The sequence below is a fragment of the Mauremys mutica genome, chromosome 2 (assembly GCF_020497125.1).
Source record: "Mauremys mutica isolate MM-2020 ecotype Southern chromosome 2, ASM2049712v1, whole genome shotgun sequence".
In the NCBI taxonomy this organism is placed as follows: domain Eukaryota; kingdom Metazoa; phylum Chordata; order Testudines; family Geoemydidae; genus Mauremys; species Mauremys mutica.
In genome coordinates, this window is record NC_059073.1 from 90,266,887 (window position 1) to 90,294,108 (window position 27,222).

At 39.7% G+C, this 27,222-nt stretch overlaps 1 protein-coding gene across 9 annotated transcripts in view; it reads left to right on the plus strand.

Moving 5' to 3' along the window:
* Positions 1-27,222, plus strand: part of PTPRM (protein tyrosine phosphatase receptor type M) — a 726,112-nt gene that overhangs the window by 483,008 nt on the left and 215,882 nt on the right. For 5 of the 9 annotated variants that reach the window (XM_045005639.1, XM_045005642.1, XM_045005643.1 and 2 more), the window contains one exon: positions 17,713-17,845. In XM_045005639.1, coding sequence (XP_044861574.1) covers positions 17,713-17,845 — 133 coding nt within the window. Of the gene's footprint in view, positions 1-17,712; positions 17,846-24,673; positions 24,704-27,222 lie in introns of all 9 variants that reach the window. The other 4 variants (XM_045005637.1, XM_045005638.1, XM_045005641.1 and 1 more) reach the window with 1 other exon arrangement.

Consider the following 27,222-nt stretch of genomic DNA (forward strand, 5'->3'; position numbering starts at 1 on the left):
TCAGGGTTGGGGCGCAGGGTTTGGGCATGGACTTACCTCCTAGGCAGGGGGGCCATGGGGCTTCATGCGCTTCCCACTTGTTCTGGCACCGCAGACCGTGCTGTTCCCTGGAAGCAGCCAGCAGCAGGTCTGGCTCCTAGGCACGGGCTCCGCGCAACTCTCGCCCACAGACACTGCCCTCCTCCCAACCCCCGTTCCCGGCCAATGGGAGTGCAGAGCTGGTGTTCAGGGCGCAGGCAGCGCATGGAGCCCCGGGGCCCCCCTGCCTAGGAGCCGGACCTGCTGCTGGCTGCTTCCAAGGCGCAGCGCAGTGTTGGAGAAGGTAGGCACTAGCCTGCCTTAGCTGGGCAGCACCGTTAATAGGACTTTTAACGTCCTGGTCGGCAGTGCTGAGCACAGCAAGGTGACCCAGTGCCTTACATGCCGTGACCCAGTAGTGGGTCATGACCCACGGTTTGAAAAACACTGCCCTGGACATATTAAAAGGAGGAGATTGATGATCATTAACCACTGCAGAGGCTCAAGAATAAGTAGAGAGGGATGATATGCCAATATATAACTGATTTCCTTAACCAAACCTTATCCAAATCTGTCTGAGTTACTCCCACTGCAACTGGTTGAGGGTTTTTTTGAGTGTACAAAGAAAGCTGGAATAATAGCTAGAATTAATGTTATAGATCAAATTCTGAGTTCTTTTGATATTATCAGATAGACAACTACCAGCAACAAACCCAGATTGGTCAGGGTGAACATATATGGGCAAGATGACAATCTGTTTGCTAGTATTTTAGCATCACATTAATTAAAGAAAGAGATCTGTATGATACACATCAGGAATGATGAGATTGTTATGTTATCTTTGAGTTCACTTATTCTAAAAATTTTCCACCATCGATGACCTTTCTCCAACTTTGGAATGGTTATGATAATTCTAAAGTCAAACTTACTTCAGGAGGGGAGATCTGAGTCTCCTGCTATTTTGTTATTAACTTTACCTGTAATATAAATTGCAGCGTTAAATTAACTGTAATGTTATACCCATTAAGTATACTTTATCCACATAGAGTAAAATATCCTGGGAGCTATACAGCCCAGCTTCCATTTAACTATATTCCTTTATCATTGTAACCACATGAATATAATATCCATTATTTATTTAAATGTCTTAGCAAATTATTTTCTTTGGGATCTGGACTGCTTCTTCTGCTCTCATTTCTGTCACGGTGTATTCCTGCTGCATCTGCTTCGAGCAATTCCGGCTCTCTTCACTCTCACCAGTTCCCAGTGATTTATTGATGATCTGTGGGACCGATGCCTTTGATCCCATTCAGATTGTTCTTGAGCTGATCTGTCTATTCCAGTGTCCATGAGTACCTGTTCCCCTTCTTTTGGATCTGAGCTGGACATATTTGTCTTTCCATGTAATGGATAGTCTAGATGAGAACCCCCATTTGTATCTTCTATTGTTCTTTCTAAGAATTGTGGTAATCTGGTAGGGTTCTCTTCACTTCTAAGGGTTGAGGTTGCAAGATCAGGGAAAATTTGTATTGGCTGGTTAAGAATCATCTGTGGTTCAGTTCTCTCCCTCATTGCCCTCAGCATTTTATCCTTGTAAAATATTACTATCCTTCATAGTAGTGTAGATCAACAATCACATCTCTAGGTCTGGAGCCTGCTGGGGGCCTGGGGAAAAGGGATCTGGAAGCCCTCTCAATATGAATGTAATCCTTATTGTCAAGTTTTAATATGTCATGGAAAATATTGTTCAGTGTGTCCAGCAATTTCTCCCTTCCGTCTCCTCTGGAATACCTTTAATCCTTGTGGTGTTCTTGCATTCTCTATTTTCCATGTCTTCCAGTTTTAATTCTGTTCCTTTTTATCTTTTTTAATTATTTGGATTCTTTCATCTAGATTAATAATGCTGTCCCATTGCTCGTTGAATTCCGCTTCCACTTCTGATATTTTCCAATTAATCTCATTAATTTCATTTTTTATATCTTTATATCATCTATGGGAGTTATGCAGAGTTATCAAGAGGAGAATGAATACCTTCTATTGTGAAATGTCAAAGCAATGTACAGGGTCACTTCCTTCCATGACAAGGAAGCAGTATGAGCGAGGATCTCCATACTGATATTCTTATCCTGTCTTTCCTTTAGAGCTCCAACATTTGTTATGCTGGTGGTAGTTTAAGGATTCTGATTGTCTCTGTTCAGCTGGGCAGAATGTAAAGTGAGAAGAAAATTCTCTACTTTCTGCAACACCAGCTGAGTGCATTTTAATGGGCTGGAGTGTCGCTTGTGATTTATTGCCCTTTTTGTTCTTTTATATGTTATATTTGTCATTTTTGCTATGGCAGTTTCATTTATAAAACAATATAGTTACAAGAAAATGTTAAGGCATGCCATGGGAGCCACCTTTTTGGGGGAGGGGCGCAATGTACTACTGAGTCAAGTGTCAGGTATTCTCCTTCAGAAACAGTGCCGCAAAAGCAAGTAGTATTTTAAACATAGGCAAGTTTACCACATATAGCACAAACAAAGCAGCTAAAATTAAGCAATTATACTGAGGGAGTATAATGATAACACTGATGGCTATTGCCACCAGAAATGCTGAAGTACAGCATCCAAGTGTAAACCTGCTCCATTTGTATAAAAATAGGAATCTGAATTGATTAGAAGTCAATTGATAGTGTGGTAATGTCCACAATATTAAGAATTTTGTTTCATTATTTTTATTGTAATAAGGATTTACTACAGGGTTTGGTGAGAATAAAATAGTAGCCTTAAATATGAATGTGGTATTATAATTACAATAACAACTAGAGGCATCAGTCAGTGATACATTTGAACAATGGCTTTGTGGAAGGTTTCTGTCATCAGTGGAATCAATACAGTTCTGCTGCATGGTTAGGAGAATAGGGAACAAGATTTGGAGAACCCTCGCAAGGAATCCTCCTTAGGTACTGCATGCATATAGTCACCAAAGGGACAGATTGACAGCAAGGGTAAAGAAGCAAAGAATCCTGTGGCACCTTATAGACTAACAGACGTTTTGGAGCATGAGCTTTCGTGAGTGAATACCCACTTCGTCAGATGCAAGGGTAAAGAAGAATCACAAATCTACCAGCCATTCTCCCTACATGAGAATGTGGTGGATGCAACCAGAAACAAGCCTACTACTGCAGGCCATAGAATGTCTCACCAGGAGCAGATCTACTGCTGCTTTGTGGCCTGGAAGAAGATGGTATTCCTTCCCCAGCCCCCAGAAAGGACTCTAGTCCACAACCCAGTTATTTAGGCTTTGCGCTGGAAAGTGAGCATTAGTGCATTTGCTCAGGAGAGCTGAAGATTGATGGGTCATATAATCAGTATGGAGGCTGTTTTCAATCCCTTAAAGATACAACTAACTGATTTGGAATTTTGTGGATTCCAAACCAGGTCTCAGATAAGAATTTGGCCTTACGTACTTGTAAAATGTCTGGTTTTGGCACAAAGGTAACTGAAGCCACCAAAACTTGCCCATTTTGTCCATTCTAATTTGAAAAAAATTAATTCAGTCAGTAATTTGCAATCCACTCTGAAAGAGATTATTTTTTTCCTTTCTCATCATTGTGAAATATGGAATGGTAAAAAACTTGAAGTAAAAGCAAAAAATATGAATGAGGTGAGCACAACAGTATAAACTATAACAAATTAGAGACATCTCTACCATTTGTATGGTACAGATTGACATTGTGTCTCATCCAAAATGTGTGAGCTTCAACAACAGACTGGAGTAGCAGCTAGTACAAATACAAGAGAATAAAATCATGAATTAATTTTTAGAGAACGTTTATGTATCATGTAATCTGCAATTTCACTCTTTATGTGAAAAATTATGCCTCTGATTATTGCTTTCCAAAACTGAACATGTTCTGCATTGCCCCACAGTAGAAAATTAAGGCGAGACAAGGGAAGAGTGAGAAATTCTGAAATGTAAGCAGGATATAAAGAAAAGAGTGTGAATTCAATTTTTTCCATCTGTAGTTTTTGACTATATTCATAAATTGTAAACAATAAGAAAGGCAATTTAAAGAGCACTTTGGACCTCTTTGGGTAAGATACTATGTAGTTCTGAGGTTATCAGTAAAAAAGTATTAAGAGTGTACTACAATAAATAGAGGCTATAGTGTATAGAAAGGAACAGCAAGCAGGAGGGCATTACTCTTTTGCTGTAACCAAGAGGGCCAAAGTGCATGCCACTTTGAGCAAAATAATGTTATGATAGTGTTATCATATGACTCACATGGCTTCTGGATTCCATGAAAAGAATTAAAATGTTAATACATAATATCTATGGCAACATTAGCTCTTTGGAGTAATTTTTCAACACTATGCAAGACACCACCATTATTGTTAAGGGGAGTTGCACACCTAATTCCCCATGCATTATACTGAAAATGTGCATCTTTAATAATGGGAGTTAGACTGTGATAATAGATGACTTTAGAACACTATAATTGTTAGAGTGGCCATTAAATGAGTGTGTGTGTGTGTGTGTATTTTCAAACATATTTCTCCTAAACTTTAAACTTTTGTGTACTTTTTCGTCATTTCACTTTCCATTATTGCTGATAACTAAGAAGTTTGGATGTAAATAGAAATATCTCAAATGAGACAGGGCTGATTTACAGTTTTACAATCAAAGCCATATGAATTTTGCAGTCTCATGGTTCTGAAGACAAACTGGGCAAAATGCAGCAATTTTGACTAAGGTCTACTTTCATCTTTTCTATTAGTTCAGACTTGAAACTCAAAGTGAAGCACAGGAGGAGATGCAAACTTGTGTAAGTCAGAACCAAAGAAATTATACATGAAAACCCTGTGAAGCAAAGTACCCATATTTCAAACAAGCCTAGTTTTGGTATCATTGAATAAGACAGCTTCTGTTTATGACTAATTATTGTGATAATTAGCAGTGAAGGGAAAGGAGCTATAGGAAAAAAGTACTATTTAAAGTATTCTTGCTAAAATGTGATAGCTTAGAAAGTTTCCCCTGGTCCTTAAAAGACTGCAACCAATTTATGAGAAATGAAGCGTAAATCAGTAATAAGCAATTATGCATTCAGAGGGGTCTATTCTTGTTGATACATTTAACATTGCTTCAATTTGGACAGCTCTTTTATTGCCAAAACTGCAAATGTTTCTGAGATTTGCACAAATACAGCATTAATACTGTAATCTAGCTACAGAGGCAGATTTCTGTGGGATTATTTCTCCCCCTCCCTTATACTGTTTTTAACTCCAGTTTCCCTTCTCAGTCTTCTCTTTTCCTCATCCAAAAATTGGATGAAACCTTCTACAGCAATGTATTTTAAACTTGAAATTGAATGGGAATAAAAAGAATAATGAAAAGATACTTTGTTTTTTTGTCCAACATTTTAAAAAGGAAGTCTCTTGCATATTTTTATTCTATCACAGATAATACTTCCTTGCTCTTGTAATGCTGTGGCCTCCATTATGCCCTCCTCCAAGGAAACCCACAAGTTGGGAATGGAGGAGTCAGGGCATTATGAGAGACTGACTTTGCAACATTACTAGTGAAGCCTCTTAATAGAAGGCAAGTAGTCTGGGGGTGGTGATTGTGGAGTAGACAGAGAGTGCAGATTTTCAATCTATACATGGGGAAATGACAACTTAGATCGGAGATGAAAGGCTGTCCAGTTTTAGAGCTGGGGGACTCAGCACTGCCCTGCCATGCTGCTTCCCGCTACCCCCGTGGCCGCACAAAAATAGAGCTTTCTGCCATTGACAGTGGGATTGAATGCTCTTTGGATTTAACTCTCAATTGGCAATCTGCAGGGGTATCAGAAGACAATTCTCCTTTAGGTGAAAACCCCAACTTCCTAACCACAAAATCCCAAAGAACTCCAGTTAATCAGCTTCTCTTGGATACCAGGTTCTTTGCCTGCACTCCCATAGCAGATCTGCTGGATGTGGCCTCTTCTGTTCATGGAAGCATTGGGAACAGTCTAGCTACCTGTGTCCATGCCAGCAGAGCAAATTGTCTTGACTGGTTAAGTTTCAGCCTGTGCAGCTCGCTGAGATTCCAGAGGTGTGGGAGAACTGTATTCCACAGCCTGTGATCTGGTCCCATGTGTTTCCCTCCTGGTGATGGCAAACTGGGGTAGCAGAGGGTGAGCTCCTACTAGGGATTGCCATTCTCTCTCCTAAAGAGAGCAGAGTGCCAGTTATCCTCGAGGAAGCTCTCATGTACCTGAGGCTCAGACACGTGCCCTTGACACTGACAACCTGGCTAGTTGTAACCCATTTTAAATCTTTTTCTGTGTAAGACAGTGGAGAGGTGGATGTCTGAAATTGTTGACCTTTCTTATTCTAGTTTCAGGCCTAGATTTGGCACAGAAACTTTCTTTGTGTGTTGGTCAGTGATCTCCCCCAGGCAATGGGTGAAGATCAGATGTCCTTGATGGTGATCGTTCAAACTACTGCCTTGGTAGCACTGACTATAAGGTGGTGATGACTTGCCCGTGGACCACAGAAGGAAGGGGTGGGGTTCCTCTGGACTAAAGTCGATTCCTTTCTTTCACAGGTGAATTTGGGATGATACATTTCTGCCCCAAGAGGTCAAGTTGAGGGAGGATTAAATATACTTAGACCATCCCTGAGAGGTGTTTGTCTAACCTATTTTTAAAAACCTCCAGTGATGAGATTCGATAACTTCCCTGAGTAACTTATTCCAGCACTTAACTATCCTTATAGTTAGAAAGCTTTTCCTACCTAAATCTCTCTAGCTGCAGATTAAGACCATTACTTCTTGTCCTACCCTCTGTGAACATGGAGAATAATTGATCACTGTCCTCTTTAGAACAACCTTTTACATATTTGAAAATTGTTAGCAAGACCCCCCTCAGCCTTCTCTACACTATACATGTTCAGTTCTTTCAGCCTTTCCTCATTTTGTTTTCTAAATCTCTTATCATTTATTTTTGTTCTTCTCTGGACTGTCTCCCATTTGTTCATATCTTTCTTAATGTGATGTATTTGAACACTTCACTGTGCCTTGGAGCAGGGCCCCTTGTACACAGAATAGGGCCAAATTCCACAGCAACAACCCCAATGTTTCTCAACAACATTAACTTATTTTATTATCATGAAATATCCTCCCCTCTAGTCCCCCATGCCTTTGCTCTCTCACAAATACATACAACTATGGCACACAGATGAAAATGCTAATTGATGTACAATTTGTCTTTTCTTCTTGAGGATGGAATGTTTTCCCATAGGCAACTCAGCGACCTGGGCCTTGGTTCCTGTGATGTTGCCTAGGTAGTTTAGTCTAGATTTTCCAGGGAAGTGGGGAGTTTGTAGCTGGCTGCAACGACACATCTCCCTTCTGCAGGTCCCAAGCCAGCCTTCCGCACCAGTCTGCACTTCTTGTTTCCCCATTCCATGGGTGCATGCTGGACTCCAGCTCTGGTGGGAGCCTGCAGTGTGATAAAATTAACTTTTCATCTGGAGAAAGCTGGACAGCAAGAGGCAGGCAGGGTGATGAGAAACAAAATGGCTAGCTACAACAAACTGGCAAAGTTTATGGGAAAATTGCGGAATTCCATAGTATCTTGGTAAAATGCCAAATTCCATTGCTTACAGAATCTAAGTCCATAGGGCAAGATCCTGATTGAAATGAGTAGGGCAATTTACACCTCTTAGAGTTATTGTTTCAAGCTCCCAGCAGACTCACTTGGACATCACGACGACAGTTTGCAGGGTGTTGGTGTTTGAGTGGTTATCTTCGCAATCGAAAGAAACATTTATTTCTAATGAAAGCTCAGATTCTAGATTACCCTTCTGTGGAAGGAGGTGAAATCCACAGCAAATAATGTGGCAGTGGAATCATGGAATTCAAGTGACCTGGCATTTGGAGCATGAATGAGATCTAGCTACCTAAGTCTAAAGTGATGGAAGTGGATTGTCATAGCCTCCTATTGCCATTCCATGAGTCCCCTTGATTGGAGGCATGATCTCACCATACAACTCGTGTGATTGCAATTCATGGGGTCTTGTTAGACTTCTGCTGCACTTAGATGACCAGATAGCAGTTGTAAACCCAACTGCTTCTTTGCATATGCAGTTGGCCAAGAGGCTTTTACCTTTTATTTCTGATATAGACTTTGCTACTGTAACCCATGTTTTTGTCACTGTGGGATTAGAGTCCGGTAGTGTGCTCTTCAATGGCTGACACTTTTTGGCCATGTCCACCCAAGAAAAAAGATACGTTTTATCACATGATAAAATGCACTTTTTTCCTTGTCCTTTAAGGCCTGTAAAATTATTTGAAAATTTAAGCTTGTGGAGAATGGGGCTTCCTGCTTTTCAGCAAGTTATCTGTACAAGGGCACAGCATCACAGCTCTATGCTCTGCACTGGCTGCTTATTAGTTTACTCAGTATAGGTTAGGGTGTTGATTATGACCCACGAATCCCTAATGGTCTGAGGTCTGGCTACATGAGAGACAAGATCTCCCTCCTTATGCCCCTTATTTCCAGCACAGGGGAGTGTTTGGGACTATTTTATCACCTTGTGAAGAAGGGAATCTTTAATTTTTGTTACTTTCTTGTTGATAAAAGGAGCTATTGGAAAGTAATTTATTTCCATACTTTTCCACACTGTCCTAAGATTTGGCAATTGTAAACCAAGAAGTGGGTCAGAGATTCTAGTACAAGGGGAGTTTTAGTAAGAGTGGAATAAGTTCTTTTTTTTTGGTGCTTTGTTGTGTGGCTGGTTGTTTGGGGAATAGTCAAGGTTGATTTAGCTTGAGGGGCTCTTTTAAGTTTCTTCCTTTTCTTTTTTGGTTTTAGTGGATTGGCTTTTTAAAATTATGTGTAGGCCCCTGAAGTTTTAAGGAGGGGCTTTAAAAAAAAATAGTCCATGACAAGCAGTAAAGCTAATCACGGGAGTGTAGATCAGGGTGAGGCCAAAGGATGCACATCACATTGGCAGTTGGGTTTGGTTATGGCAGCTATGAACGTTATTTCTTATGTTTACCAAAAGTATAAATGTTTAAAAAACAAACAAACCCTACTTTGTGCTCACATGCGCTAAAATGAATCACCTAAAAGTGAGTTTACAATTACAACCAAATTGAAAATCAAACAGATTAAGACATATCCATCAGTGACACTTTTGCATTTCTTTTCATGCTGTTCTCCATTCTTTTTTTTTTTTTACGTCTTTGCACCCGTGAGGAATGTCATAAACAAAGTTAATCATTCATAATTAGTGTTAGGAAGCATGCTGTTATTTTGATAGGCCTTTTCTGATAGACTCCTTCTGCTTAGGGACTCTGAATTTAATTGTATCACATGACTCACACCTTTATTCAGGGTCTGTTCATAAGACATATTTTCACGAGTGTATGTGCACACACACATGCCCCAGCATGACTTTTACTAAAGTACAAAACGCTGTTAATGAAGGAAAGACAACTGAGCATCAGTATATAGTGTAAAATAATCACAAATAAAGAGCAAATACTCTGTCATGAAAATTAGGGCCCTGTTCTCCCTACACAGTGTGTGAGTAACTCACCAAAACAAAAAAGATCGAATGGGAGTTATCATATTATAGGGAGGGAGAATCAGGCTACAGAGATTTCAGCACTGACAGTTGACTCGGTACTAAACAAAACACAGAGAAAGACACACTTCCTGCCAAGCAGAGAATACCATCTACAACTGAGCATTTGGCAAGGGAACAACAATGCAGAAAGGGGAAATACTGTAAAAAGAAAATAGACCTTAAGCCAGTGAGTTTACAAAACTAATATATTCAAGACATGAGCTAGAAAGGGGGAGAAAATTGATCAAAACCAACTTCTGTCATGAATTATACCCTGCCCAGGGTCTATCAACACCTCATAACTTCAACCATAGGGACAAAAAAGCAGTACATTTTTCAAAGAAGAAATAAGGATGTTGATATGAAAGCAACCAATGAAGTGTGTTGGGGTGTTGGGGGCTTTCTACCGTTGCTGGAATTCTGCCGGGAGTAATGAAACAAAGACTTTTGTGAGCGGAATACATGCTGGTTAGCAGATGAGGACTGAATGTCAGTTGTTTACAGTACAAACAGACTAGCTGGGGTGATAATTCATTTAATCTACACATTTGTATGTCTTTTGGATCTTCTCCAGTACAATCTAAAATCCTGGCATCTGGACCAAAATTTAAACTCAAATAGAAAGTGCTTTGGACTTGCTTGTTGTATTCTTGTAGCAGTGCCTCTTCTGCCACCAACTTAGAAATTAGAGCTCAATCATTCATTCTCACAAAAAAACCCATATGAGGGGGAAACTGGCATGGAGTTTTCTAGCCAATATCCTCTCAAGGAGGGAGTTAGTTTTTTTATCAGTCCATGGAAAAGAGTTGGCCTCCTAAGAATGTGGATTCCAAGGTTCAACAGGGATCCCTACTCTGTGGATCTCTTTGCATTCACAAGGAGGACCTATCTCTCTACAATGCTTTTTTTCCCTTTTCAGCAGCATAGCTCAGTCAGGAGAAAGCTATTGATATGCTTTTATATTTTATCATAGCCTAACTTTCTACAACCAACAGCAAAGTTACCTAGTTGTCTGGTTTTCCCACAAGCATCTTCACTTTCCTGCCCTCCAGCATGAAGCATCCTACCCAAACTCTTCCATAAAGACACTGCCCTGTATTCCTTCAGGCTCCTCCTCAAGACCTACGGTAATGCTTACAGAAGTGCCAAGTCATAACAGCTAGCTGGATAGGCAGAAGGAATTATTTATACCCATTGTGTACTGTGTAAATATATTTTCTTATAATTGTTTCCCTCCCTCTCCCATTTCTTCTGATAGTTTGTGACATTCACTTGTTACAGCTTGTCTTAATTAGACTGAACCTCTTTTTGGGGTGAAGGCTTGTTTTGCTCTGTGTTTGAATTGTTCCTAGCACAATGGAGTTCCCAATCTGATTTGGAGTTTCTAGGTGCTACTAAAATATCAGTTGTAATAATAATAATACCTTCCCCACCTACTCTTGTGCTTTGTTGTGTCCTTGGAAGCTTTGGGGGTCTTTAAAGCCAAATTTTCTGATCTTTTTGATCTTCAATCTTGTTGCTATGTGGCAGTGAGAGTAGAGCCTTTGGAATGGATAATCAAAGGCAGCACCACATGTCTGTGCCTCCCATTTTGCATGATTCCAACTGCCTAATCACAATGCAGCTGTCACACGGGGGTATAACATTTCATTTCCCTGACCTGCTCTGTGAAATGAGTTAAAGGTAGGTGTTGAAAAGCGATAATACTTGGATCATGCTGCCTGCATAATAATTTGATTGCATGCCTCAAAAGAGTATGAAATCTTGTAGGTGTGATTATTAATTTTTCCCTAGGGAGAAGCAGATGGACATTTACCAATTTCTGTGTAACACAGGTCAATAGCTAAAGAAAAGAAAAATCATGGGCTGGTTAATAACAGGAAAAGTAAGTTTCATTGGAGATTGAGATGGTCTAGACTACCTGTGTTGTTATCTAGGAGGTGTTTAAACATATTCATTACATCAGTCGAAGTAACACCTGTAAATGAAATTTAGCTGGAAAAAATTTGGAAATGACTTACTGAGCAAGTACGGTTAGAGACCATAAAGCTGCAGAGTAGAAGTAAAGAGACACCCAATTGGTCAGCCTTGAGTGGGAAATAAAGTGGAGATCAACCTGCTTTAGTTAAAATAAGGGATTATTTGTTGATGTAAATAAACAGCAGAAAAATCGTAGAGGTTTTGAATGAATTGCTTTAGTCAGAATAACTGAAGTTGTTTTGGGCTGTTGTTGTTTTTAATCCCATTCCTTTGTTGTGCTTGTTTGTAAGTATGACTGGTAGGCCATTGGGATAGGATTTTTTTAATGATTGCTTATTCATATACAGTGACCCAGTTATCTCTCTTAGTAGACATTTCATAAAAATCCCCAAACAAGCAAGTTCAAGCTTTATTAATTTAAAACAAACATAAGGTGTTCTCTCTTGCGCTCTCTCTCTAATATTATTTTGATTTTATCTGGTGGAGGGCTCTTTTATTATTCAAGAAAATTATCAAATTTGACAAGCAAATTCAAACAAGTTTACATTCTATTTAAAAGAATTAGATTATATTTTTGAGTTCATTCAAACAATTTTCTTAACTCCAATTTTAATAAGGCGTGAGTAATACACTACTTATTTACCCTTACTTTACAAGCAAGAGGCTATTATTGTTTATCATTATTTATTAACCACCAGCATTGTGCTTGTCTCCTTACAGACCACAGGGAATGAGGCAGCTCTTGCCTAAATAGATAAGCAAAATTATTCAGACACAAAGGGGCAAATCCTTCCCACAGCGCCTAGACAGAGTAACTCGGCTGGGCCCTGGGAACTCTGTTGGGGGAAAGAGAGAGGAATTTTCCACCAATTTCTTCAAGCCATGGAGCAGTCACAGGATTATTTTGCTGGAGTTAATTCAAGAATTAAAAGTAGCTGAGCCACTAAGTAATAGTGACCATAATATTATTAGGTTCAACATCCTAATGGGAAATAAGATACCAAAAAGTGACACTAAACTTGATAAAGGGAGATTTTAATAAAATGAAGAGGCTAGTCAAAAAGGCCCTAGAGTCAAAAGTAAATGAAGAAAAATCCTTACAGGTGGCATAGGTAAGAAGACATTAACTGATTCCTACAAGACGTGTACCACTGAACAAAAACAAAATTAGGAAGCATGATGTAAACCAGTCTGCCTAGATGGCAAATTTTGAGAGGTTATTTGAACCAAGTAGAGATCTTTCAAAATCTGAAAATCTAACCCCAGTGAAACCAGTAAACAGAAGGCAATATGTAAAAGGGAAAGTAAGAGGGGTAAGATGGATTTTGAAGAACAAATGGGTATAAAAACAATCATGAAATTCTTTTACTAGATCAGAACCAGGAAGCCTGGGAAAGAAACTCACTGGGTTCACTGGATCACCAAGGGAGAAATTAAGGAATAAAAGAACATTGCTCACAAGCTAAATGATTTATTTGCATCAGTCTCCACCACAAAGGATGTTAAGGGATATACCTATACCACACTTTTCTGGTAATAAAAAATGAGGTACTATCACAGATTGAGATGTCAGAAGAAATTGATGAAGCTAATTGATAATTTAAAAAGTAATAAGTCACCAGACCCAGATGCTATAAATCTAAGAGTTCTGAAGGAGATTAAGTATGAAGTGGCTGAGCAGCTAACAAAAATATGCCATCTCTCATTAAAAACAGCGATGATACTGGAGAATTTGAAGGTAACTATATTTTTAAAAGGCTCCATGGGAGATCTGGGCAATTACAAACTAGTAAACCTTATATCTGTACCTGCCAAATTGGTTAAAACTGTAATAAAAATAGTGTAATAAAATGCCAGGACTGTTAGATCATGGTATAACAGAGTATAACCAGCCCAGGTTCTGAAAAGGAAAATCATGTCTCACGAACTTCTTAGGATTTGTTGTACTTCTTGATTAAATAAAGGCTACAAGAGAACCTGCTGATGTAATTTGTTTAGATTTTAAATAGGCCATTGGCAAAGTCTGTCACAAGACGCTACTAAAGAAACTAATAGTCATGGGGTGAGAAACAAAGTATTGTCATGAATCAGAAATTGATTAAGAGACAGGAAACAGAGTAGGAATAAAAAGGCAATTTTCATCATGGCAAATGGTTAGCAGTGGGGTACCTCAAAGTTCCATGGTAGATCAGTGGTTGCTGAATATATCTATTAATTCCTTGGCAGAATGAGTGAGCAGTAAGGTAGTAAAATTTTTAGATGACACAAAGTTATTTAGGTTAGTCGTGTCCAGGTAAGATTAAGAGGAACTTCAGAGGGACAAAACAAAACTTAAGTGAACGGGCGGCAGCATGATCAATGAAGTTCAGAGTTGATAAATGCAAAGTAATGCACATTGGAGAGAAAAATCTGAACTACTCACAAACCTGACATATCTTGGTGAAGACCTCTGCTCAATGTGCAGCTATGGTCAAAAAAAGCAAATGAGATATTAGGAACGGGATGGAAAATAATTCAGAAAATATGATAATTCCCTTATAAATCAATGGTTCAGCCCTATATAGAATAGTGAACTCTTCGCTAAAAGGATCCAAAATGAAGGGGGGTTCAAAGAAGGGTGACAAGAATTGATTGGGATAGTTGATCTTAGAGAGGTGAGAAGGGGCATGATAAAGGTATATAAAATAATGAATGGTGTTTATAAGGTAAAACAGGAGTTTCTGTTCCCCCTGTGACATAACACAAGAACAATGGGACATTCAATAAAATTTAAAAGTGGGAAAGTCAAAACTGATAAAAGGAGTACTTTTTCACTCAAAATGTGAATTAAACCAGGCACTTATTCCCACGTGATGTCACTGACTCTAAGAACAAAGTAACGGTCAAAGAGGGATTGGACAATTATAGGGGTAACAAGAATATCCAGATTTAGAATAGCTCATGCTAAAAGAGTTTAGAAAGGGATATAAAACATTATGCTTCCGGGTTTAAACCAATCTCTGACCAGTGGGAATTAGGATGAAGCCATCGGGGGGGGGGGGGCAGTTCTATTCCACATCTGCCTTCTGAAGGGGTTTCTTGCACCTTCCTCTGAAGCATCTGATGCTAACGACTGAGACAGGACACTGGACTAGATGGACCATTGTCTGAACTACTATGGCAATTCCTATGTCCCTATGTCCCTACTCTAGCCTCTGGAGCTCCCATATCCCTTCTCCATGTGTGAAAAGCTCCATGTGTGAGCTGGAGGATCTGTATGATGGTGGATCCTCCTCCTAACTGTTCAACCCCAAAAAGCAGCCATGCAAAGAATGCAATTAACCCTAAAAGAGATTATCTCCATGACAGGCAGAATATGTGCATGCTTTTAATGGCCTCTTGGCTTTCTTCCCTTCTTTGGACATTGTAACCCATAGTGGTTCCATTATGTTGAGGGCCCTGTTCAGTCATGGAGGGAGGTAATAGATGTTGAGAAAAGCATGTTGGATTGTACAGACCTTTACCTTAGAGTGTAGCAAGATTTTATTTTATATCTTTTTATTGGTAGCCTTGTGCGTTTATTATTCTGTTGAATTAACACTGCTAGCTTCCATAGAAGGAAGGAAATTATAAGGAATTATTTTAATTAAGAAGATAGTCATCTTGCACACTAGAAGATGGTGGGTGTTCCAGTCATACTAGGCAGTGTGGAGGAGAGCACAAAGATGAGAATGTAAGAAGGATAGTTTGAAAGCTTAGATCAGGGGTCTCAAACTCAATTTACCTTAAGGCCAGTGCCAGTCCTCAAATCCTCCCAGCAGGCCAATAATGTCACTGAAGATGGTGTTCAGAAAATGTTTATACTGTATTTTTTATTTCCAATTTCTTAGAAATAATAAAACTGTCATACAACTTTATACAATTCTTCACCTGCCAGAGAGTTTTTAGAGTTTGCCAGACACCTAGCAACGCTTCAGTTCCGTCAGTTTGTTGATGTTTGGCCTCAGTGACTGAGCAGTTGAAACCTTCAGGATTGCAGCAAGGCGTGCATCAGATCGTTGTGTTTGGTATTCATTGTGGAAAAAAGTGACTCTGCTTCCATGTCTGACTCTGCCTGGCGACTAGTGATGGTATCTTTGTCGCTCTCCCCCAACCAATGGGAGCTGCAGGGGGTGGTGCCTGCAGCAGACATTGCTGGCATCGTGTCTGCATGCATCTCTCCTCCACAGGCCACAGTGGGGAGGTTCTCGGGCCACAGATGGCCCGAGGGCCGGGACTTTGAGACCTCTGGCTTAGATCTTGCTATTGTTTCAATTCTCATTTCCCCTTGCTATAAACTCCATAGCTTCCCTTGTCATTTGTATCACCCTTGATTCTGTGTTTCCCACCTGCCATTTTCAGCTCAACAGCTATTTTCTGCATTAAGAAGGTACAGTAGGTATCTTCTAAGTACCTAGCACACTTTGAGTGCTGTATAAATTATAATAATAGGAAGCTTTTTTAAAGAAATCCCTCATATGATACAGGGGAATTAAAAATAGTATTGTTTAGAACAAAATTTTATGCATATCTGTTACAGAAAATATAAAGCCTGATTCCACTATCTTTACACATATTGAGTTTTACTAGTTCAGAATTCCCATTTATTTCAGTGAGACTATTTCATAGTAAGATATTAGCTGTAGTAAACATGGTGGAATTGGGCCCATAGATAGTAAATATCTCTAGCCCATTATGTTTACAGTACACCCTGGCCAGAATTTTCAAACAAGCTTAGCACCCACAGTTGGTTCCAAATATTCAGAAGGACTCAGCTCACATTTAGGCACTAAAAGTGGCCAGATTGTCTCATCCGATACACTAAGCTCTTTCCAAAATCTGGTCTATGAGTGTCTCAACGGGAGCTGCTGGATGCTGGCCACCTTTGAAAATCTGGCCCTGATCGTGGGAGAGGAGCAGAGGAAAATTTGGCCCCAGGTAAAATCCTCGCCTTAGACATTTTTCATAAAAAGGCAAATAAAAGGACAAGTAGACAACAACTGTGCCTTTAAGTGCCCCTAATGAAACCAGGAGACTGTGATGGGAATGCTAGTTCTATAATATTATAGTTTAATTGCATTTTACCTCCCCTGCTTTCCCTATCCAAAAAAAAAGCTGTAATAAGAAAACTGATAAATAAATTCCTATTTCTAGGACTATCTGTCCACTTTGTAAAGGTGATATGGTGCTTCAAATGATAAATATGTGACATTTTGATTTTAAAAAGTATAAGTTCTCAAAAAATATATATTCAGTTTAGTGAATTGAACATTATGTCCTTAACATTTTTCATCCTGAACTCATTTAGTGGAGGAAATGGATATTTCATCAGACATGGATTTGACGTTCCATCACATTATACAGTAAACAATACAAATGGTGGGTTTTTTTAAATGGGAAAGCTGGAAACACTAAGACAGTAGCTGCTGCAAGGCACTGGTTATCTCATTTAAACAGATATTAAATGTGGGTGCCAGTGGTGTGATCATCAGCTGCTTCCCACTTTGTGAATAAATTGCTTAGAAGGAGTCTTTTGCCTACCAGATGTGACCTAGATTTAGATTTCCAAAGGCAAAAAAAAAAAAGGTCTATTGTACAAAAAAACAATTGCTGGTAAAACGCGTGGTAAATGAGCTTATCTCTCTTTTCCAGGTGTTTAAGCTAATATGTTATGGAATTACTGCTTCATTTATGAAAAATAATTAAGGAAGATGTTCCAGCAAGTCAAATTAGGATAAAGGCTTAGGATAGTTATTGTGGTGTTAGCAAGTTTTTAAATGGCAGGAAGAACAGGGAGCCAACACAGATAATAAAAATACAGAAAATTGTATGTGTGAAGAGGGTCTTATAAAAGGGTCAGGCGTGGGTGTAGTATCCATCTTGTGTTGTGGTTTAGCAAAATATTGTAGAACAATATGAACAATTACATTCCTTCCAGTGCATATGAGACCAGTTTAAAAAAAAAAATCAAAGCATTGCTGTCTGTCGGCTCTGATAAGGCTTATTACTATGTATGTTAAATGTAACAGTAGAAGAAAGTGTAATGTGTTTATTCTTTCCCCCTCCCCCTCTTTTAAATCCGCTACCTTCATAGGAGCTGCTACTCGAAAACCAGACCCAGAGCCAGAGAAGGAGACAGACCATACTGTTAAAATCGCTGGAGTCATTGCAGGCATCTTGCTGTTCGTTATTATATTTCTGGGGGTTGTGTTGGTAATGAAGAAAAGGTGAGCAGTTAATATATGTTTTCTGTGTGCATATTTGTGTCAGAGCATCTCCTGCAGCAGTTTTCAGTGTGATTCAGGTAAATGTATCCAGCCACCTTGCTGCCCTTTACCACAGAGTTAAGGAAATGCTGCTTATTTTCCCTGAAGCCTTGTGGCATTTTGTAAAACTGTGCTATATGAATTTTTCATCTTGCAGCACTTTTTTATGAATTAAGGTTTGTGGCTTTGTTATCAAAGAAAAACAACTGAAGGTTAATGATTCTAGCATTGTACATATTACTACTGCATGATGGGCCCAAATAATGTAAGAACAGTATCTCTGTCCCAGAAGGGCACGCCTCGTCTCTATGCAGCAGCTCAGCTGAAAGTTTGATATTATATGATTCCCCACAGAAATCTGAGAAAGTTGCCCATCTTGAATATAAAAGAAATGCTCAGTCTAAATAGAAAGGGAATGAGGGAGCTGAGATGAATTGTGATATGGATTAAGTCTATATTGTTCTGTGCAGATTTCATTCCATGAAAACAAATGAAAATGGTTCTCTTGGAAAGATGCTGGATGTTTCCAAAAGTAGGTTTAGCACACATGCATTTGGGTTTTGTGCTTTGGACATCATTAGAAAACTGCTATAGCAATAGAGGTAGCTGCCTCTGTTTTAAATGGAGAAACCTACTTCCTTTCTGAATACCATCACAGTGTAAAGGGGTGAGGAAGGGAGAAAACTGGAAGTTTCTAGCAGCTAGGACATTGAAAGGCCGGTGCCTATGTTGGGAGAATTTCAGTAGTAAGTTGAATCAAGGTTTGGCCATCTATTCTGATGTATGAAAGAGTTTGCAGCCCTGGTGTTCGGGTTGGGGGTAGTTGAAGGAGTGGATGAGTAGGGTTTGGCAGCTTGAAGAGGGGTTGGACTACAAATGTTTGTCCTTTGAGTGCTCATCTCTTACCCTTTTCTTCCAATCTACCTCCACTTCCCTGGAATCTACTCTAACTTCCCTGGAACTCCGCTGTGACCTCCCAATCACAGTCCAGAGTTCCCTTCCTTAAAGGAAATTCAGGCCCACTTGTGCTGGCCCTAGTCTACTGCTTGCAGGCTGGCGATTGAACTGTGTGTGTACCAGTAGTGTGTAATAGGTCTGGAATTTTTCCAAACCTGAAGCACATTGAGCAATTGGCGATAGTGCCAGGCTTGGAGCACCTCAGATGCACATTTAAATAGCTGGCAGGCAGGTCGTGCACTGGGGCACAACACAGAGCCAGCTGGGCCCCAGTTTTCTTTAAGATAGAGGGGAGGCAGTGGAGGGAAGAAGAGTGTCCTGGAAAGGGAATTGCGAGCTCCCCCAGTGGACACTGGGGCAGTCTTCTGGGACACTGGAGCAGTCTTGCAAAACCCAGACATTCCCAGTAAATTCCTGGGTTTATAATCCTGTGTAGCAAGAGTAAAATCTTTTCTGAAATGCAGTACCTTCTCCTTCCATACATTTGCTTTTAATTCTTTGCTGCAATCATACTTTCCATTTTAACTATAAAAAATGAGGCCCAAAAGCCCCTCCCTGGAGCCAGACATAATGCTGGCATGCGGTGATTAAGGCTCTCCACATTGCTTTGCCAGTCCTGCATCACTTAATCCTGACCTACATGCAACACCCTTCTTAGTCCAGTTCTGAGCCTCTCCTGAGCCCAGATTGCCATTTTTTAACAAATTGTGCCAAAGTGTAGAGTAATTCCAGTTAAGAGAGAGACTCCTGCAAAGACTCTTCTTGCCTCCCAGGGAGAGCTGCCCAGGAGCAAAGGAAGGGTTGCTTAGGTCCTGCTCCCTCCACAGTCTTTCTCCGAGCAGGCAAATGTTGGTCCCTCAGCTGTTCCAGCGGATGTTGCTTTGCTGAGGCCTTTTATAAGCCAATCCCTGGGCAATGGGGAGGCTCCAGCCCCATGTAGTTGGTGGCAGGTGTGGGTAGGGCACTCGGTTTTCTTCCCCCTCTCCCCATTGACATCATTTGGGACAAATGTTCTTAGCGATTGAGACAAGTCTGCTAGTGATTCAACGGAAACCACTAAGACCTATTTACAGTAACCGTGTCCGGGAACTCTGTTACAAAATGCTGTCCCTTGACATTGTTAGAACACCGTTCTACCTTGTAGTGTAGATGGGATTTATGGATAACTAATTTTTAACCATTTTCCTGAACCACACTGCAGGCTTGAACAGAGACTGTAGAGTAAAGTTAGGACTCATCGACATTACAAGATGTAGCCAGCTTTTAACCAGATATAGGGATGATTGTGTTTTGGCCAGGTCTCCAAACATATAGTTGTAGCATAGACAGGCCCTGAAATAATTTCACTTATGACCCAAGTTAAACTTGAACCAGTTATTCAGTAGAGTATCAATTGACTATGCGACCTAGGATCCCTATGTTTCACCTAGGTTCAGTTACTGTGTACATATTATGCATTGGAAGAGAATTTATAATTGTTTTGCAAGCTAAGTACAATTGTAATGTAAGGGCAATATCAGAATGTCATAAGTTTTATGGTACTTCAACTACTTCTGAGTGAAACAAGCTTATCAATATTGTACCATGTGATGATTATACTTGATAATTGGGCATCAGTTACTTCAACGGGAATTTTAACTGAGTAAGGAATTCACTTAATCCTGGGTCAAAATATTACCTTGCATTTCTGTGGAACTTTGCATCCGAGAACCCCAAAAGCACTTCATAACCCTATATTAATTAAATCTCCCAATGCTCCTCTAAAGTGGTTCTTAAATATTATTCTCATTTTATAAGCTGAGGCACAGAGAAATTAAGTGACCTACCCAAGGGCATATAAGGAATCTGCGGCAAAGCTAAGAATAGTGCCCAGACTTTTGTCTCCTAGTTTGATGCGCCAACCGCTAAACCCTTCTTCCAGCATAAAGATGCTGGTTGCCCTAATGACTACTACAAAGGGTGGAGGGATCTGGATCATGATTGCGATATCAGTTTACAGTGATGTTCGCGAAATCAGAATCAGGCCTGTGGAGTGGCCTGCTCTCAAATATGATCTGTCTGTCTCACTTAAGACTTCGTTCAAAGCCCATTGAAGTCCGTAGGAGTCTTTCCATTGACTTGAATGGAATTTGAATCTAGCCTTCATTGCACAGTTTCAAGCAACTTACCCAGTCTCCCCCTGCCTCCAGCATTCCTGCATTGAAAATTCCAGGACCTCATTGACAACTACGTGCATAAAGAAAGTTTTGCTTTCACTGGCAAATTATAAAAAAACAGTGGAATGTAAGTGATAGCAATATTCCTGTAATGTTTGGTAAACAATAATAATAAATAGGAGTGCTTTCCAAAATTATATTAAGGATCTTGGATAATAGCGGGGAGGGGGGAGGGAGGGATGGATAGATAAAAGGCATAATTCAATCTACTATATTGTCTATCTGTTCTTTTCTTTTTTAAATTATTGTTATTTCAATTAAGTTTCCAAAAAGTATGGAGGTTGAAAACTTAGATTTAATGGGAGAGGTTTGCTCGAGGGTGTGTTTATTTGGGATGCAGCAGTTGCAGTTTGTGCTACCATCTTGTTGCTGCTGTGGGAGTGTAGTAAACCAGTGGCTATTAATATTTGATTGGGTCAGAAACTGCCTCAGTTCTCCTCAACAAAAAAGAGTTGTTTTCTTGTGTGCTTTTGTTTCCACTCTGAGATGCATATACCCCTGAGCCTTCTAATAGTTTCTAATGTACGTATCTGTTTAAATGGGTAAGGAATGCTTAGTGCTACTCAGGAATGCCCTTTCCACTCTCTGGTGCTGAGCTTGCAGTGCACTAGTCCAGGGGTCCTCAGCCTTTTTCTTTCTGAGCCCTCCTCCCCACCCCCAACATGTGATAAAAACTCCACGGCCCACCTGTGCCACAACAACTGTTTTTCTGCATATAAAAGCCAGGACTGGTGTTAGGGGGTAGCAAGCAGGGCAATTACCCAGGCCCCATACCATAAGGGACAACACAAAGCTCAGTTGCTCAGGCTTCAGCTTCAGCCCCAGGTGGTGTGGTTCGGGGCCCCGGGTTACAGTCCCACATGGCAGGGCTTTGGCTTTCTTCCTTGGGCCCAGCCATGCTTGGTGGACCCCCTGAAACTTGCTCATGGTCCCCCGGGAGCTCCGGACCCCTGGTTGAGAACAACTGCACTAGTCCATTCCCTGGATGTAGCTCAGATTGTTCTAATCTCCACCAGCTGCCAACCTTTCCCAGCAGTCAGTATGGAAACAAGGGATAACTCAGGTCCGGGGGAGGACCCAACCAGGCCCTCCTTTCCCTTTGCCATGCCCTCTATGCCAGCTGCAGAAGAGGGGTGGCGTGGAAGCCACTATACTAACTATGCCACCTGGGTTAACCTCCACTTATAAAATATGCCAACGGACCTATCCGCATATATCAAAAGTAAAATGGAACTCAGTTGTTAAGGCTGCATTTCTAAAACTGAGATTTTTCCAAAGCATGGTCAGTGTCTTTGCTAAATGATCTAATGTTTTTGTAAGTCTTAGTTTTCTATTTCTTAAATTACCCACGTTTAGAACATTATATTTTTATAACAAATTTTCTTTTTGCGGCACCTCAGAATTGTTGGGGATTTAAAACTTCAGAATCTAATTTTCAAGGAGTCTCATCTTCTAAAACCTCTTGCTCATATTATAAGAACTCAATATAAAAATAACTTGAACATGAGACATTTAATTTTTCTCCTATTATATCAAATTGTAATTTGATGTATTCGCACAAATTAAAGCACCTGAGTTTTCAACATTTTTTAAACAGAATAATTTATCTCAATAACATGTTTGGCAGAATTATGCGTACAAGCACCAGCCGTGCTGCACTGATTAATTATATTTATTGTTGTTTCTAAAATTGCTATACATCTTTTAGATGTATGAGAACATTTGTACTAATTACATTAAATCTCTGTCACGGCAACATATGGTAAGGAGTAGGGTTTGCGGTGTCATGAGATTCTAAATGGGAGCTAGAGAATGAATAATTTCTGAAAAGAGAAGGGGGGAAAAAAGATAATTATGATTACACCACATGCCAAAACAACCTCCTCCCAACACAATATAAGTAAACAGAACCGTTTTCATACAGCCCAGTCCTGCACCCTTCCTGCAGGCACCGAATTTAGTAGCAGATGTACCTGACTAAGAAGTGCAGGATTTTATCCATAGCCTTCCTGTTACCATATTCTTGGTTCTCTTTTTAAATCCAGTTTTAACAGGTGTGCATTTTGCAAATGTGCCACATATGATTAAATATTCAATACCAGCCATTTGTGTTTAAACAATACTGTTAAGTATCAGAAAAATGGGAATAAAAACTGGAAAATATTTCTGAAGGCATCCTCAAACAAAGAAGATGAGAGAGAAAATGTGATGAAAGCCTAGTTTTCAAAGGAATGCCTGCAGCATGTAGCCTAAGGCAAGTTAGCATTTGTGGTAGTCCTTTGCTAGGCCTGTTTACAAGTTTTTGCCGTAGTCAAAGCACTGTATCTGGGTGCTGTGAGAATTACAGATGCCTACCCAGTTTATTTCAGTCTTTTATCTTGCCAGTACATTAACATTATTTGTAGCTATGGCGAGGCAATGGTTATTGGAGAATAAGCTTCTTTTTAATTAGAATCAATATTTTGAATCTGAGCAGGGTGAAATTCATCCCTTTGTGGAGGGCTTTGCCCCTCCCTGCTTTCAGGAGCCTTGATCGGGGAGGGAGAGCGGTGCAGCAGCAGGCGGGGCAGCTGGGCAGGAGGCCCTGTGCACTCTGCCCACTGCAGGAGGGAGTTCCTCACTGGCTCTGAATGTGGAGTGGAGGGAATCATTGGGAGGGAGCTCAGGTGGGAAAGAGTGCTGGATCCATGCTTACATGGATGAAGAGGCTTGGGATCCAAGTGGCCTTTTGTTGTATCCCCAGAGGCAGAAATAGTAGAGGTGCAGGATTCTGCCCACTGTCTGGGGATGGATTCTGTCTTCAGGCCACCAGTAAACCTCCACTGTGATCCCTGAATATAGTCCTTTTACTTGGGGAAGGAGTGCATTTCACTCTTTGTGAAGTAATATAGCCAAGGTTATAAAAGTAATTCTGACACAAAGGGGCAAGGAAGTTATTTCATTTTTCTTCTGCAATGAAATGCCTAATGAAAAGTGGAATCATACTTTGACAGTTTATTTGGCTTTCTGGAAACGAGCTTTGGGTGACAAGCTAGGCTAATCATATCCATGGTAGGCTAAGTTTTAATGTCTCTAAGGAATGAGAGCAACTAGAAAGAGCCTCCAAAAAAAACTCCACAGTACTCTGCCGGGAAGAGAAGCTACTTTATAAGCATTCTAAGACTTTTCATTCCTAAACTTCTAACTAATGCAGTAGAGATGCCATGTCTTTCCTAAACCAGTTAATACAATGTGAAATAAAAGCATGTTTAGCACCTTACGTGTGTGTGTGTGTGTGTGTGTGTGTGTGTGTGTATGTATTATATGATGTATATAATACATAACTATTAGGTATCTAATATGTTACTTAGCTGTTACACTTGTTTTAAACTGTCTAATTTAACATTTCAGTGAGGTATTATGTATTTGTTTGCTTAAAATTTTATGTAGATTTATGTCATATCTGGAATGGACAGATATTGCATGATGTGCCTGAGATGCATTTGTACTACCTTTCATTTGTGTCACCACTTCTGGTCTCAATTCATCTTGATTTTTCATACATTAATATTTGGCTTTTCTTTCCTTCCATTTCATCTTTTCCACCACTGCCTAAATCCTTCCACCATCATGGCAGAAGAAGCTATCACTCCTACACTTATTACCTGTAAGTAACTTCTTTGTGCATCATCAGAGACATGCTTTCTGCCATGTTGTTCCATGCGTGCATAGTGAATCCTAATGATGGAACTTCCTTTGTGAAACTCAAACACTTTGAAGTTTTACAGTGCTAAAAACAACATGGTTAATAATTTCATGTCATTTTTACCAACTTGACATTTTCTTATGGTTTTCTTTGCCTCATACTGTGTGTTTCAGTATTTTTGAATACAATAATGTGATTTTTTTTTAATTGAAAAATAGCGGTAGGCATCATAAATCTCACTGGCATTTTACAAATATTTTTGGAAGACAAATTCTTGTTAGGACTGATTTAGGGTTTTCCTTCTCATTTGTCCTGCTCAAAATATTACGATGTTTGGACATGTGTACAAGGATTTGCATCCATTTGCTCTGCAGATTTTCCTTTTATTTCATAAATAAAGATGGTGCATAAATGTCATGAGTCACCATTCTTTGAGTGGATCTAAAAGGCACAACACTGATTTAAAAGGAAGTATATGAGCTTCAGGAAGTATATGGGCCTGAAAAAAATAGTTTTCTGTATATAAAGAAATCAAGTGTTTTGATGCAGTCTTTAATAGTGTAATCACATAATACTTTTTTTTCACAGGACCCCTGTTTCATTTATTGCACCCAATGAATGGTGAATGAGATAAGGTTGTGCAGTGGATGAGTCTATGGCCTGTAGGAATCTTGCCTCATTCTCAGCAGAGGTTGGAAGGTGTGTGTATCGATTGAACCAGAGGGCAGTTGGATGGTCTGGTTATTAAGGCATAGGTTAAGACTCAAGAGACTGGATTCTATCCATAGATCTGTCACAGACTTCCTATGTGATTCTGGGCAAGTTGCTTAAACCATCATTTTTGGAGACTGTCAGTAAATCTCTGTTTTTCAGGTACCCAATTTGAGACATGTGGGGCCTGATTTTCAAAAGTGCTCAACACTCAGCACTCAGATTGAAATGAAGTACCCAACTCGGCACCTTTGAAAAAAGTCTTAGGTGTCTGAAGCTGGGCACTCACTGAAGCACCCAAAATTAGTGGACTCTTTAGCAAATTTTGGCCTAAATCTCTCTCTGCCTCAGCTCTCGATCTGGATCTGTAAAATGGGAATAAAAATAATACTTTCTATCTCACAGGAGAGTTTTGAAAATAAATGTATAAGTATTCGTAAGATATTCAGATATTACAGAGATGAGCACAATAGATGAGTTCATGGGGAAATTAAAAAAAAATCTGTATTCGATGCATGGTGGGGGATTATTCAGCGAATTTAGAGGACAGAGAAAAATGCTGACCTGCTACTTCATTCACTGAGCATCCTGTACATTAATGGATGAAGGGGACTTGTGCTTAAAGTACTATGTAACTATGTAATTAAAGATTGTATCATAATACACACAAATTGCATAGGTAACCTTAATTCTGTCATTTCCTAACTTCCAAATGCTTTACTTTGCAATCCTAATTACAATCTTTCAACAGTTTTTGTTATGAAAATAAGCACACTCGTGATGTATAGTGTGTATAGTATAGATTTAGTACATACATATGTATGCTTGGGATTACAAGTGTATATGAATTACTTAAAACAGGGATTAAAGATGGGACAGACCACTCTCAAAGTTTGTAAGCCAAAATTATTACTTATTATTTTACCTCCAAGTGTGCTAGGCCCTTCACAAAAGGCACACAAGAGATACATTGCTATCCCAAAGATTTTACAAGCCCTGATCCTGTAACTGGACCCACACAGGCAGACCCTTTGCCTACATCGCTCCAATTACAGGATAAGGACAAGCGAGGATGTAATATAAACACGAAGGGACAATATGGATATATGATTGGGTGATTACTCAGCTTAGCCATATGTATGTCATGATTGTTCATATATTTGCTTGTAACCCGCAAATGTATGTAGGTTCCTCTGCTGAAGTCGGTTTTTAGACTTTAGAAAATGTTGACCTTGAAATTGCCCATGTAAGACCTAGTTTCCTGCCAAGTTATTTTCTTTTATGTTCATACACAGTACAGAAAAGTAAGTAGAGAAAAGTGGGCACTGGGAAAGGACCAAATTCTACACTGCTTTACAGCATACGTAACTCCCACTGAAATCAGTGGGATGCAAGTCAATACAGAATTTATGCCATTTTTCTTAACTGATCTAGGAAAGTGGAAGTAGATAAGGATTTTAGCACATTATTTTTAAGAGTCCCTGAAGAATCTGGGTTGAAGTGTGGTGCCATCCTTAATTTATCATTCTGGGTATCATATTAAAGTTTACTGATTAGACATTGCAAGCATAGGATGTGACATCCAGCCAGTTACATCATCCAGGAACCTATGTACTAAAGTAGATATCATTGTCTTGCATGCAGCAAAGCTTCCTAATGTGCTCTCTCTTCCTAATAGCCTGCCACCTCTAAAACCATTCTAATATTTTTTTTAAATTGGCAGATAGCTTGCACTGCTGCTGGATCGTCAGAGGTGTTAGCTACAGCTG